This window comes from Neomonachus schauinslandi, chromosome 15 (assembly GCF_002201575.2).
Source record: "Neomonachus schauinslandi chromosome 15, ASM220157v2, whole genome shotgun sequence".
Classification (NCBI taxonomy): domain Eukaryota; kingdom Metazoa; phylum Chordata; class Mammalia; order Carnivora; family Phocidae; genus Neomonachus; species Neomonachus schauinslandi.
The window spans coordinates 17731322-17742647 of NC_058417.1; the positions used below are offsets into that span (position 1 = coordinate 17731322).

At 47.0% G+C, this 11326-nt stretch overlaps 2 protein-coding genes across 5 annotated transcripts in view; both read left to right on the forward strand.

Annotated features, from left to right (window-relative positions):
• The window catches only part of KIAA0100 (KIAA0100 ortholog), a 29168-nt gene extending 23082 nt beyond the window's left edge, over window positions 1–6086 (forward strand). For all 3 annotated transcript variants that reach the window (XM_021703955.1, XM_044921346.1, XM_044921347.1), the window contains 11 exons: window positions 346–467; window positions 946–1101; window positions 1187–1308; window positions 1999–2179; window positions 2827–2913; window positions 3319–3429; window positions 3567–3702; window positions 3807–3937; window positions 4111–4212; window positions 4507–4641; window positions 5285–6086. In XM_021703955.1, the coding sequence (XP_021559630.1) occupies window positions 346–467; window positions 946–1101; window positions 1187–1308; window positions 1999–2179; window positions 2827–2913; window positions 3319–3429; window positions 3567–3702; window positions 3807–3937; window positions 4111–4212; window positions 4507–4641; window positions 5285–5467 (1466 nt within the window). In that variant the 3' untranslated portion in view covers window positions 5468–6086. The remainder of the gene's footprint in view (window positions 1–345; window positions 468–945; window positions 1102–1186; window positions 1309–1998; window positions 2180–2826; window positions 2914–3318; window positions 3430–3566; window positions 3703–3806; window positions 3938–4110; window positions 4213–4506; window positions 4642–5284) is intronic.
• Window positions 6087–6412: 326 nt separating this feature from the next.
• RSKR (ribosomal protein S6 kinase related) lies at window positions 6413–10432 on the forward strand. 2 transcript variants are annotated; one of them, XM_021703957.1, is made up of 12 exons: window positions 6413–6546; window positions 6938–7186; window positions 7279–7362; window positions 7480–7548; window positions 7909–7978; window positions 8206–8310; window positions 8491–8531; window positions 8784–8811; window positions 8922–9011; window positions 9096–9184; window positions 9308–9418; window positions 9849–10432. In XM_021703957.1, the coding sequence occupies exons 1-12, from the start codon at window positions 6490–6492 to the stop codon at window positions 10068–10070; spliced, it is 1215 nt and encodes a 404-aa protein (XP_021559632.1). In that variant the 5' UTR covers window positions 6413–6489; the 3' UTR covers window positions 10071–10432. The 2 variants fall into 2 exon arrangements, with proteins under 2 accessions (XP_021559632.1, XP_044777283.1); XM_044921348.1 differs by having other exon boundaries at window positions 6941–7186.
• The last annotated feature ends 894 nt before the right edge of the window (window positions 10433–11326 follow it).

Below are 11326 nucleotides of genomic sequence, written 5' to 3' on the forward strand. Positions count from 1 at the left end.
TTTAGAAGGGGACTAGGGAACTTGTGAAAGTAGTTACTTTCTTAGTGCTTTTAAGTCAGTAGTGTTATTAGAAGTCCCACTGTGTACTGGCATTAATGGTTTCACTTTGCTCTGCATAATGTAAGTTCTGCTATAAGAGAATAAACTGTCTTTTTGGAGGGAACTGGGATGAATGGGTATTATTTGATTCTGAAATAAGCAAACATATTTCTCCCGTGAGCATCTCTCACTAATCCGTTTCTATGGGGTTAACTAACAGGAATGGTTCCAAATACAGGTTAGAAGATGGGGTAGATATTTAGAGAGAACCTTGAGTTTCTTACTTGCCTGCTAACAATTACGTAGGGGCTGTGGATACCTTTACCCTTATTCATCATGAGCTGGAAATCTCCACCAACCCGGCTCAGTATGCCATGATCCTGGACATTGTCAACAACCTGCTGCTCCATGTAGAACCTAAGCGGAAGGTGAGCATGGGCCCTTATAGAATGCCAGTTAGCCTCACAGGAACCCACAGACCTTGTGCTTTATTCAGTGAGAAAAGCCATGTTTCAAACTGAAAAAGGACCTTGTGGTTGGTTATATCCTCTGTTAGTCAATAGCAGCTGTTGAAATTTCACTTATCTAGGAAAGGTCTGAGTGTTCCAGAGACTGTAGAGCTTGTTTACTTGGTTGTTTTTCTTAGTCAGTTCTCAGTCACTTTGATACCTCTAAAAACAGTAAGTAGTCCCCACTATCACCTCCATCCCTACCCTGTGGGACTGGCTTACTGTGAAATCTTTACTACTTCTGCATGGGCCTGCCTCTTAGACTTGCTACTAATGGTGACAAATACAGGTAAGCTTTCCAGAAGAGATCCATATTCCTTGTTACTTTCTCTGTTTCACTTTACTGCAGGACTTGTCTATTAAAAAATCTTGTTCATTTCCTTTTCCATTCATTCAGGAGCACAGTGAGAAGAAGCAGCGGGTGAGGTTCCAGCTTGAGATCTCTAGCAATCCTGAGGAACAGCGCAGCAGCATATTACATTTGCAGGAGGCTGTGCGGCAGCATGTGGCTCAGATACGGCAGCTGGAAAAGCAGATATATTCTATTATGAAGGTAGTTACCAGGGCAGTCTGAGGAGAGGGTGTTCTCCTAGGACAAAGGAGCTCTCCTCTCAGTTTCTCCTGCCCTGGCTCCCTAGTCTTTGCAGGATGACAGCAAGAACGAGAACCTGCTTGACCTGAACCAAAAGCTTCAGTTGCAGCTAAACCAGGAGAAGGCCAATCTACAGCTAGAAAGCGAAGAGCTTAATATCCTCATCAGGTGCCACAGCATTCTTTCTCTGCCTTTTCCAGTGCCCCAGCTAGGGTTGATTTCTCTTCCTTGCCCGTGTTATGATAGTCTTTAGGTCTAGTGTGCATCATCAAAGGCTGATGTAGATTTGGGTACTTCCTGAATGAGCCTAGCTGGACTTGGCCAAAAGACTGAGAATAGAAGAGCCCTTCCTTTGGCTCTTCATTAGAGTACCTCCTAGGAAAGGAGAAAACCAGATAGTTTGGAAAGATCACTTTTGTGGTCTTGCTACATGCAGGTGAACTGAAAATAAAAGGTCTTGAAGTTGATCAGTAAGGAGCACCATTGCAAATACAATTGTAGGGGTTTGTTAGTGGGCAGAGACTACTTTATTAGCTGTGGGGGCTGCCTGGCTGGCTCAGTCAGTAGAGCATGCCACTCTTGATCTCAGGATCATGAGTTCAAGCCCCACGTTGGGTGTAGAGCTTACTTAAAAAAAAAAAAAAAAGGCAGCAGCAGCCGTGGAACTAAAAGATGGGATTTATTCTCCCAGGCCCCAGGTGTGGGAGCAATGAATCCAGTGGAAAAAATTTAGGGAATACCTGTTCCAAAATAGGTCCATCTCTGGGTTTACTTCTTGCATCATTCTAGAGCATCCCACCCCACCCTAACCCAAATGCTGTTACCCTTATTGGCTTTGGTCCTCTTGTCCATTTATAGGTGTTTTAAGGACTTCCAGTTGCAACAGGCCAATAAGATGGAGTTGCGAAAGCAACAAGAAGATGTGAGTGTGGTACGTCGCACTGAGTTTTACTTTGCTCAGGCACGATGGCGCTTGACAGAGGAAGATGGACAGCTAGGAATTGCTGAACTGGAGCTGCAGCGGTTCCTCTACAGCAAGGTATCGGGTATATACAGTCATACAAAGGCAGCTGTATTGAGAGGCACTGACCTATCTCAGGAGTCTTAACTTACAGAAAGAGATACAAACAGACTAATTATTATGTGATTACTGATGACGGTATTGATGATGATAGACATTAGCATAGTTCCCCTTAGAACAATCGTTTGTAGTATGAAATAACACAGATCTGGATGAGCTTGATCAAATGCTTCTTTCATTGAATAAGATTATCCCTAGAAATATGGCCCAGAGGGAAGTAATCTTCCAAGTCCAGCTTGGAATAAAACTGTTAATTCTATACTGACATTCAGCTTTCCTGCAATAAATAGCCAATGGCATGGAGGAGAGGACATGATTCATTATTCCACACCCTTTCCCTCTGGGAGTTTGGAAATATGTGAGACCATTTCTGAATATCACAGTGACTGGGAAGTGCTACTGGCACTCAGTGCCCTCGCCAGTAGTGCCCATGAGAAACACTGGATTAAAGGTTGAATTGATTGTACGAAATTGAAAGGGATACCAAAGGTTGGGATTAAACATATGGAGAACCTGAAAATAGGACATGTAGCAATTCTCTAGCAAGCTCCTGAGAAAGGCTTATTATAGCATGTGGGGTCGGGGGGTGGGAAATCTTTTTATAGGTGAATAAGTCTGATGACACAGCAGAACATCTTCTGGAGTTGGGCTGGTTCACTATGAACAACCTTCTCCCCAATGCGGTCTATAAGGCAAGTCTTATTTCCCCATTCCTGCCCCATTCTCATGCTTCCTAACACAGGGCATTTGTAAGATTTCACTTATTTCAGAGAGAGAGAATGAGAGAGAGGAGGGGCAGAGGGAGAAGAAAAGAGAGAATCCCAGCCAGACTGTGATCAGCATGGAGCCCGACACAGGGCTAGATCTTATGACCCTGAGATCGTGACCTGAGCGGAAATCAAGAGTTGGATGCTTAATTAAGCCACCCAGCCACCCCCTAACACAGGGCATTTGTAAGGGCCCTTCCACATAAATCCAGTGTGGGAAGCAGTGTGGTGATCTGAGAGGTTGAAAGCTTGCTCAGCTTAGCAAGACCATTGCTTTTCCTCTTAGTCTGAATGGATTTGAAAGTTGATTTATCACTCTTTATCCTATAGGTAGTCCTGCGGCCCCAGAGCTCCTGCCAGTCTGGGCGACAGCTGGCCCTCCGCCTCTTCAGCAAAGTCCGGCCCCCTGTTGGGGGTATTTCTGTTAAGGAACACTTTGAGGTTAGTATACAGTCTTTTGGGAATCCAGAAACAAAGCGCAGTCAAAAGCTATCTGTGTTATTATGCTACATTAGGGGTAGGTAAACTGAGGGATGATGTCTGAGCTTAATTGCTTCTTCAGCCTTTTTCCTCTTTAGGTAAATGTGGTGCCTCTCACCATCCAGCTGACACACCAGTTCTTCCATAGAATAATGGGTTTTTTCTTTCCTGGCCGAAGTGTGGAAGATGATGAGGTTGGAGATGAAGAAGATAAGTCCAAACTGGTGACTACTGGTGAGAACTTTTATGGTGGAGCTCCAGAAGACTGGGGTAGCAGCCCCAGAGATAGCTAAAGCTTCAGAAAGAGGATAGCAGCTGGTATTCTTGCTTTTTCATAGGAATACCAGTGGTGAAGCCTCGGCAGCTGATTGCAACAGATGATGCAGCACCACTGGGCCCTGGAAAGGGTGTGGCACAAGGCTTAAATCGGAGTTCTGGCGTCAGGAGGTCATTTCGGAAAGTACCTGAGGTACCACACATGCCCCTGATGATGGAGAGATGGGAGAATCCTGGGGTTCTCTGTTTGGCCCAGCAGGGGATTTCTTCATTCTTTTCCAGGGATGAAAGGAGATGGAGATGTTTGGGGTCCTAAGTTTCTTCTGGTGGTTTCAGGGACTCACACTCCTTTCCTGCCTTTCCTAGCACCCTGTGGATGATATTGACAAGATGAAAGAGCGAGCTGCCATGAACAACTCCTTCATCTACATAAAGATTCCACAGGTTCCTCTGTGTGTCAGCTACAAGGTCTGCTCCTCCCTAGTACTTTCTAGAACAGCGTGGGAAGGGAACCAGATAAGACCAGAGATTAAAGTTAGACACAGCAGTCTAGTTTGTGAAGCTGGTATGTGGGGGTAATCTGTTCCCTCTGCTGCCTTTAGGAATCAGTACCATTACAGGATGAGGTAAAAGGGAAATCAGTATCTGTAAACTGCTGCTGTAGGAAAGCACTAGACTTGGACTCAGGTATTGCTTGAACTAAAAATGGCAGCTGATACACCTTTTGATTCTTCTTTTCTCTCCCCTCCCCCCACCTTGCAGGGTGAGAAGAACAGTGTGGACTGGGGTGACCTTAACCTGGTGCTGCCCTGTCTGGAGTACCACAACAATACATGGACATGGCTAGACTTTGCCATGGCTGTCAAGAGGGACAGCCGCAAAGCCCTGGTTGCCCAGGTATCCCGGCAGAGTTCGTGGCTGTTTGGTTAGCAGGGGCTGGCAAACAGCTCCTGTGCTCAGGTGCATTTCATTCTAGGACATATGTAGGACAAGCAGCCTTGGAGATGGGCAGCTGAATGAAGTGAACAACTTATATCCCTACCCTCTCCATGACTTTGGTCAGATGATTAAATTAGATGTTTACTGAGTATTTCATATATGTTAACAGTTGATTTTTAGGAAACTGAGGGCTGACACAACTTCAGTTCAGAATGGGTTTTTTTTTTTTTTTTTTTTAAAGATTTTATTTATTTGACAGAGAAAGACACAGTGAGAGAGGGAACACAGGCAGGGGGAGTGGGAGAGGGAGAAGCAGGCTCCCCGCTGAGCAGGGAGCCCGATGTGGGGCTTGATCCCAGGACCCTGATATCATGACCTGAGCCGAAGGCAGACGCTTAACGACTGAGCCACCCAGGCACCCCCAGAATGGGTTCTAATTAGACTGTAAGCTTCTTGAAAGCAGAGATCGTTTTATAATTTGAATTGCCCCACTGTGTCTTCATGTAAGCTTAATAAATCTTTATTGACTTGGTTCACATTGATTTATTCTGCCTGTACCACTAATATTTACCTTCCTTTTTACTTCTCTCTAACCTATCAGGTAATCAAAGAGAAGTTAAGGCTGAAACCTGCAACAGGGTCTGAGGTCCGGGGAAAGCTAGAAACTAAATCAGACCTCAACATGCAACAGCAGGAAGAGGAGGAGAAAGCCCGGCTCCTCATCGGTTTAAGTGTGGGCAACAAGAACCCTGGCAAGAAGTCCATCTTTGGCAGGCGCAAGTGATCCAGCATCCAAGAGTGGCTGCAGTACAGGATCTGACTCTGGCTCAGGCCCCAGGGACTTGTGGGGTGGGAGGCATTTCCCTTTACCTATCAGGATTTGTGGGGGGTCAGGAGCCCACAGGGTACTGTGGAGAGGGGCACTGCTCTTTTAGCAGCTGGCCTGTTCCTGCAGAATACAGTGGATAATAATGCTGAGTTCTACCTCGCACTGATCAGCAGGCCAAGACCCAGAGAGGCATCAAGAGAGCAAGACCCAGGGAATGGGCCCAGGATCAGGATCTGGTTCCATTGGGGCTAACTGAAAGGGTGGGAGGGAGAGTTCTGATCAAGTGTGATAAATTTTTATAGACCTATATATAAATATATACATATATATTTCTAAGTGTAACTGCTCTTCCTCTGTGCTAGAAAGTAGAGGGGAGGAGCCGATGATCTATTCCTCATTCCACTGCCTTGTATGAGAGGTATATTAGGGTTCTGGGGGGGGAATCAGCCCCTTCTCAATCTGTGCCAAGTTCACTTGGGAAGATGGCAATAGATGCCAGGGCTGGCCATGGGTCCCCTTGGGGTATGCCCTGAAGAATGGTAAGAAAACGACTTAAAGAGAAAAATATATATATTTTAAATTTGATTTTTTTTTTTTTTTGGTGTGTTAAGTGCATGGGTTTCAACCTGTCCCTCCCTCCCTATCAACCCAAGACATATCCTCTAGCTACCACTCTAATGAGTATGGCCTCTTCCCTCCTCTGTGAAACTATATCACAGATACTTCCCAGCTCTGGTTTGACACTGGCCTCCTAATAGGTCTCTGCACATTTTAGTGCTGGCTATGAGCCTATTCATAACTGGGGTGGGTGGATAGGATTTGGGGATAAGGGTGGGGTTTGGCTGCATCAACTTGTATCTCTAGTCATGAACGGCAAGAAGAGGCGGGGCTCATGTGTAATGTAGCATCAGGGGCAGGAGTTGCTTATGTAACTGGGACAGCAGATTTAGCAGGAGGAGAGGAGGCAGAGGCTTTGGATGGGAACAGTAAGCTGTCGGCAGGGGCAACATGCCCCAGTGGCTGCTTCTCATAAGGTAGGCTGTGGGGCTCTGGCAGCCTGTTTAGGGGAGGTTTAGGGGGCATGGTCTTAAGGCCTGGGAACTGACTGGTGAGGAGAATGTTAGTGATGCCCACTGTGGAGGTGGAACAGGAGGCTATGCTGTGAAAATATCCCAACCCCATACCAAGAGGCACAGGCTGAATCTCCGATGCCTCAAAGGGAAAATGTCCAAATACTGCTTTCCTAGAGGATCTGAATCATATCCAGGAAATCTAGGCCTTGGCCCAAAGCAAGGGTAATGGCAATTTTGCCTGGTGCTCAAAAATGTATCCCTAAGGTTGCGACTTGAGGGTATGCTTTCTGAGATGGGCAGAACTTGTAATGCCTCAAGGGCAGAGGTTTAGAGTGGCTCCCTTGGTTCTCAGCAGGGTGGCAACATCCGGGGTCCCTGGGTCCGAGGCTGGAAGAGCCTCTGGTCAGGTGTGGGGACTACCAGGTCAGGTGTGGAAGAGCTGTGGGGACTACGGGGGCATCAGTGCCTACACCAGGAGCCCCTGGAGCCGGCCCTGTTGCTAACAGAGAAGCCTCTGTCTGAGTGGCCAGTGCCTCAGTTCGTCAACCTTTTTCTGCCGGAGTTTCCCATTAGGCCCCTTAAGGGGCATCACCAGCTGAAGGTAGGTCAGTCCCTGGAAGGGGTCTCAGTCTTGGGGAGACATCTAGGAATGGCCAGAGTTTCAATTATGCTATTCTCCATTTCTCTGTACAGATTTTAGGCCTTGTGGCTAAAGGCTCCTTTGGAACGGTCCTCAAGGTGATAGACTGTGGCCAGAAAGCAGTATTTGCAGTGAAGGTAGGGACCTAGGTACTCTTCCACATCATTCTCTAGTCCCTGCCTCGAATCTTGGTTCTATAAAGGTTTGGTAGGCATAAACAACCTCTAGGAGTCATCACTCCTCTCCTTTTATAGGTGGTGCCCAAGGTAAAGGTCCTACAGAGGGACATCCTGAGGCAGTGCAAAGAGGAGGTTAGCATCCAGGTATGCACAGAGCCTAGGAATGGATCCTAGGAAGAACTAAACCACAGGTGGCAACTGTCCTGCTCTTCCTGGTGCTGCCCGCCCCCCCTCTGCTTCAACCAAAGTAGATCCTGGGAAAAGTAGTTATCAGCAGTTAATTCTAGGTCCTTCCTTCCATGGAAATCTCTCCAGCATGTCCTGGTGTGTTCCTGAGTATCATGCTGGTTTTGAGATTACCAGGCAGGCAGTCCCTACTTAGTTCACCTGAACTGAGAGGTGGGGCAGCAGTTCCTTTTCTGCATAACTAGGTAAATCCTGACTTTTTGGCTCCCTTGATCCTCAGTGACCTCTTTCCTAACTTCTTGTTTTCTTCATTCCTAGCGACAGATCAACCATCCTTTTGTACACGGTTTGGGGGACAGCTGGCAGGGAAAACGGCACCTCTTCATTAGTGAGTGACTGGCCTCTCATTTCCAAGAATCCTTCTATTGTACTCCTCACCTGAGATTACCCATCCCTTTGGCTTGTTTTCCCTTTGCTCTTTCCCTTCTCCGAGCATTTCTCTCCCCGAAAAGGAGAGGGAACAACGGGTGGCATCAGTTTGGGCAAGAGGCCTAAAATGCCTTGAGCTCAGGCACAGTAACCCCAAATATTGCCTAGGCTTCTGATACTTTGCAGTGTGCAGCTACTGCAGTACAGACCTTTACTCCCTGTGGTCCTCTGTTGGCTGCTTTGCTGAGGCCTCCATCCGCCTCTTTGCTGCTGAACTGGTTCTGGTGCTGTGTAAGTGAAACAAGAATGGTAATGGAAATGAGGGAAGAATTAAGAGGGAGGGGCAGAGAGAAGAGATTTGATATTAACTCTGGAGGTCAAAGAACAGGGATAGGAATGGGATGGGAACTACCAGGGAATCTGGAAAGACAGGAGAGCTTTAGCACACCCCATACTTGTTGTCATCCACAGGCTATCTCCATGATTTGGGCATCATCCATCGAGATGTGAAGGTAGAGTTAAGTGCTTTTTTCTTTGTCTGAAGTGGGGCCTCAGTAAGAAGTTCCAACAGGTCTAAGAAGGCAGTGGGGAGCTGAGAACAGCTGACCTTGGGGCCCTCAGGAGTGCTAAGGATTTGGGCAAGGACCATCAAAGTATAGGCCTGAATGATGAATAGGGCGTCTTCCTCAGCTGGGAGGTATACATGATGAAAGAAGGTTGAAAGGAAGAGGATGACTAATAACTTATCACCTGTGATTTTTCAGATGGAGAATATCCTTCTGGATGAACGAGGTAAGTCCTTTTCTTTTCCTAGCCCCAGAATGAGAGGACCCTCAGTTTGGGAAGGAGTCATGGCTGCTGAGGGGAGGAACAGAGTGGTGCTGTTGCCTTCTCTTTCACAGGCCATCTGAAACTGACAGACTTTGGTCTGTCCCGCCACCTGGCCCAGGGAACCCGAGCCTATACTATCTGTGGCACTCTTCAATACATGGGTGAGACAGGTGCTAAAGCTGGCGGGTAAACAATGGCAGGAATCTAGCCAATTGATGTCAATGACAACTGTCTTTCAAATCTAGCCCCAGAGGTCCTGAGTGGAGGGCCTTACAACCATGCTGCTGATTGGTGGTCCCTGGGTGTCTTGCTTTTCTCTCTGGCAGCTGGGAAGGTGAGAGAATGGTAGGGATGTTGGGCAGAGAGAGGAGCTTTGCCCTGTAGTGGGAAGAAGACCTTAGGAAATCTTGCCTCATTCCTACCAAGCAATGACACCGCCCCCCCCCCCCCAACTCAGTTCCCAGTGGCTGCAGAGAGAGATCATGTGGCCATGTTGGCAAGTGTGACCCACTATGATTTTGAGATCCCAGCTTCTCTTAATCAGGGGCTCTCACTCCTGCTCCATGAGGTAAGGGTGAACACTATTTTCCTTCTTGACTACCAAACCATTCATTCTCTCCTTTCCCTATCACTGAAGTGTTATTTCCCCATTTCTCTAATAATCTGGCTGGGATGGGGGTGTGCTCCAACTTGATCAAATACCACCTCACCACTTGCCCTCTAACCAGCACTTTAAATTTTAGTTCTGAGTTCCTCATCCTTCAAATATCCTCCCCATCCATAACAGGTCACTTCTGAGAGAGGGCCAGTGCTACTCTCTTACCAACACAGCCCCTTTATTCCCACCTTTGCCCCCAAATTAGCCTGTTTCTCTCTCTTTCAAATCCTCTTTAGGATTCTTCCTGCCCTCCACAGCTTCATGAACTTCTTTTCCAGCTTTTCTGTTTAGCCCCCTTCCTATCCCAGTCCCTCATCCTTCATGATCTATTTGCCTTCAGCTCTTATGCCAGAATCCCCTCCATCGTCTGCGTTACTTGCATCACTTCCAGGTCCACCCTTTCTTTCGGGGTGTGGCCTTTGACCCAGAGCTCCTACGGAAGCAGCCAGTGAACTTTGTCATGGAGACACAAGCTACCCAGCCCAGTCCATCGGAGTCCATGCTTTTCAAGGATTTTGACTGTAACCTGGAGTCCTACTTGGTCCATCCCAGCCTTGCTTGAGCTCCTCTACTATAGATTTGGGCCCATCTGGGAACCTGAGAATTTCCTCCACTGCCAACTCAGTATGACCACTTTGATGATCCAGTTTGTTTTTAATATGTAGCCTCTTACCATTCTGTTCTACTTGTTGGGCCAGAGTTCAAATCTTGGCCCTCCCTCTCCCCCCCACGAATACAACCCACCTCTCAATTCAACATGTCAGATCAGAGTGTTGACCTTTTCCTTTGCTTCATTTCTCCAATGCTCATACCCTGAAGCTTTCAGCTAGAGGCTTATTCTACTTTTCCCATTCCTTGTCTATTTCCTTTATTTTTTTTTTTATTTATTAGAGGGGGGAGGGGCAGAAGGAGACAGAATCTTAATCAGGCTCCATGCCCAATGCAGAGCCTGACGCGGGGCTCAGTCTCACAACCCTGAGATCATGATCTGAGCCGAAATAAGGAGTCGGATGCTTAAATGACTGAGCCACCCAGGTGCCCCTGCCATATTTCCTTTCTTGAGCAATAATGACACTTCATGGGGTCTCAAGGTGCTATTTATGTGTTTTTAATAGGCTTGTTAGAAGCAGTATGAATGTTTTTCAAAGGTCTCATAAGCTGGCATTTTAACCCCTAAATATGCAGCTAAAACGTACCATCTGGGGGCTCAAAGCCAGTCTGTAATAAATCTAATTTTTAAAAATTTCAAAAGTGGGGGCACCTGGGTGGCTCAGTTGGTTAAGCGACTGCCTTCAGCTCGGGTCATGATCCTGGCGTCCCGGGATCGAGTCCCGCGTCGGGCTCCCTGCTCGGCAGGGAGTCTGCTTCTCCCTCTGACCCTCCTCCCTCTCATGCTCTCTGTCTCTCATTCTCTCTGTCTCAGATAAATAAATAAAATCTTTAAAAAAAAAAAAAATTTCAAAAGTGAATCTAATAGCCTAATGTGAGGAAAAGGAACTGAAACAAATGTGGGTTAAATGCCTTTTCTAGGGCTGATAGGGATAGCTATTGAATTTTTTTCCAAAACAAAATCTCTTCAAAAGACAAGATTCTTAAACTGATCATTTCCCTAGATAGCCTAGGATTCAGTTTCTGATGGGCAAACCAAGGGATTAAGAGGCATGACATCAGCCTTAAGATTTAAGGTTAGGGGCGCCTGGGTGGCTCAGTTGGTTAAGCGACTGCCTTCGGCTCAGGTCATGATCCTGGAGTCCCGGGATCGAGTCCCGCATCGGGCTCCCTGCTCGGCAGGGAGTCTGCTTCTCCCTCTGACCCTCC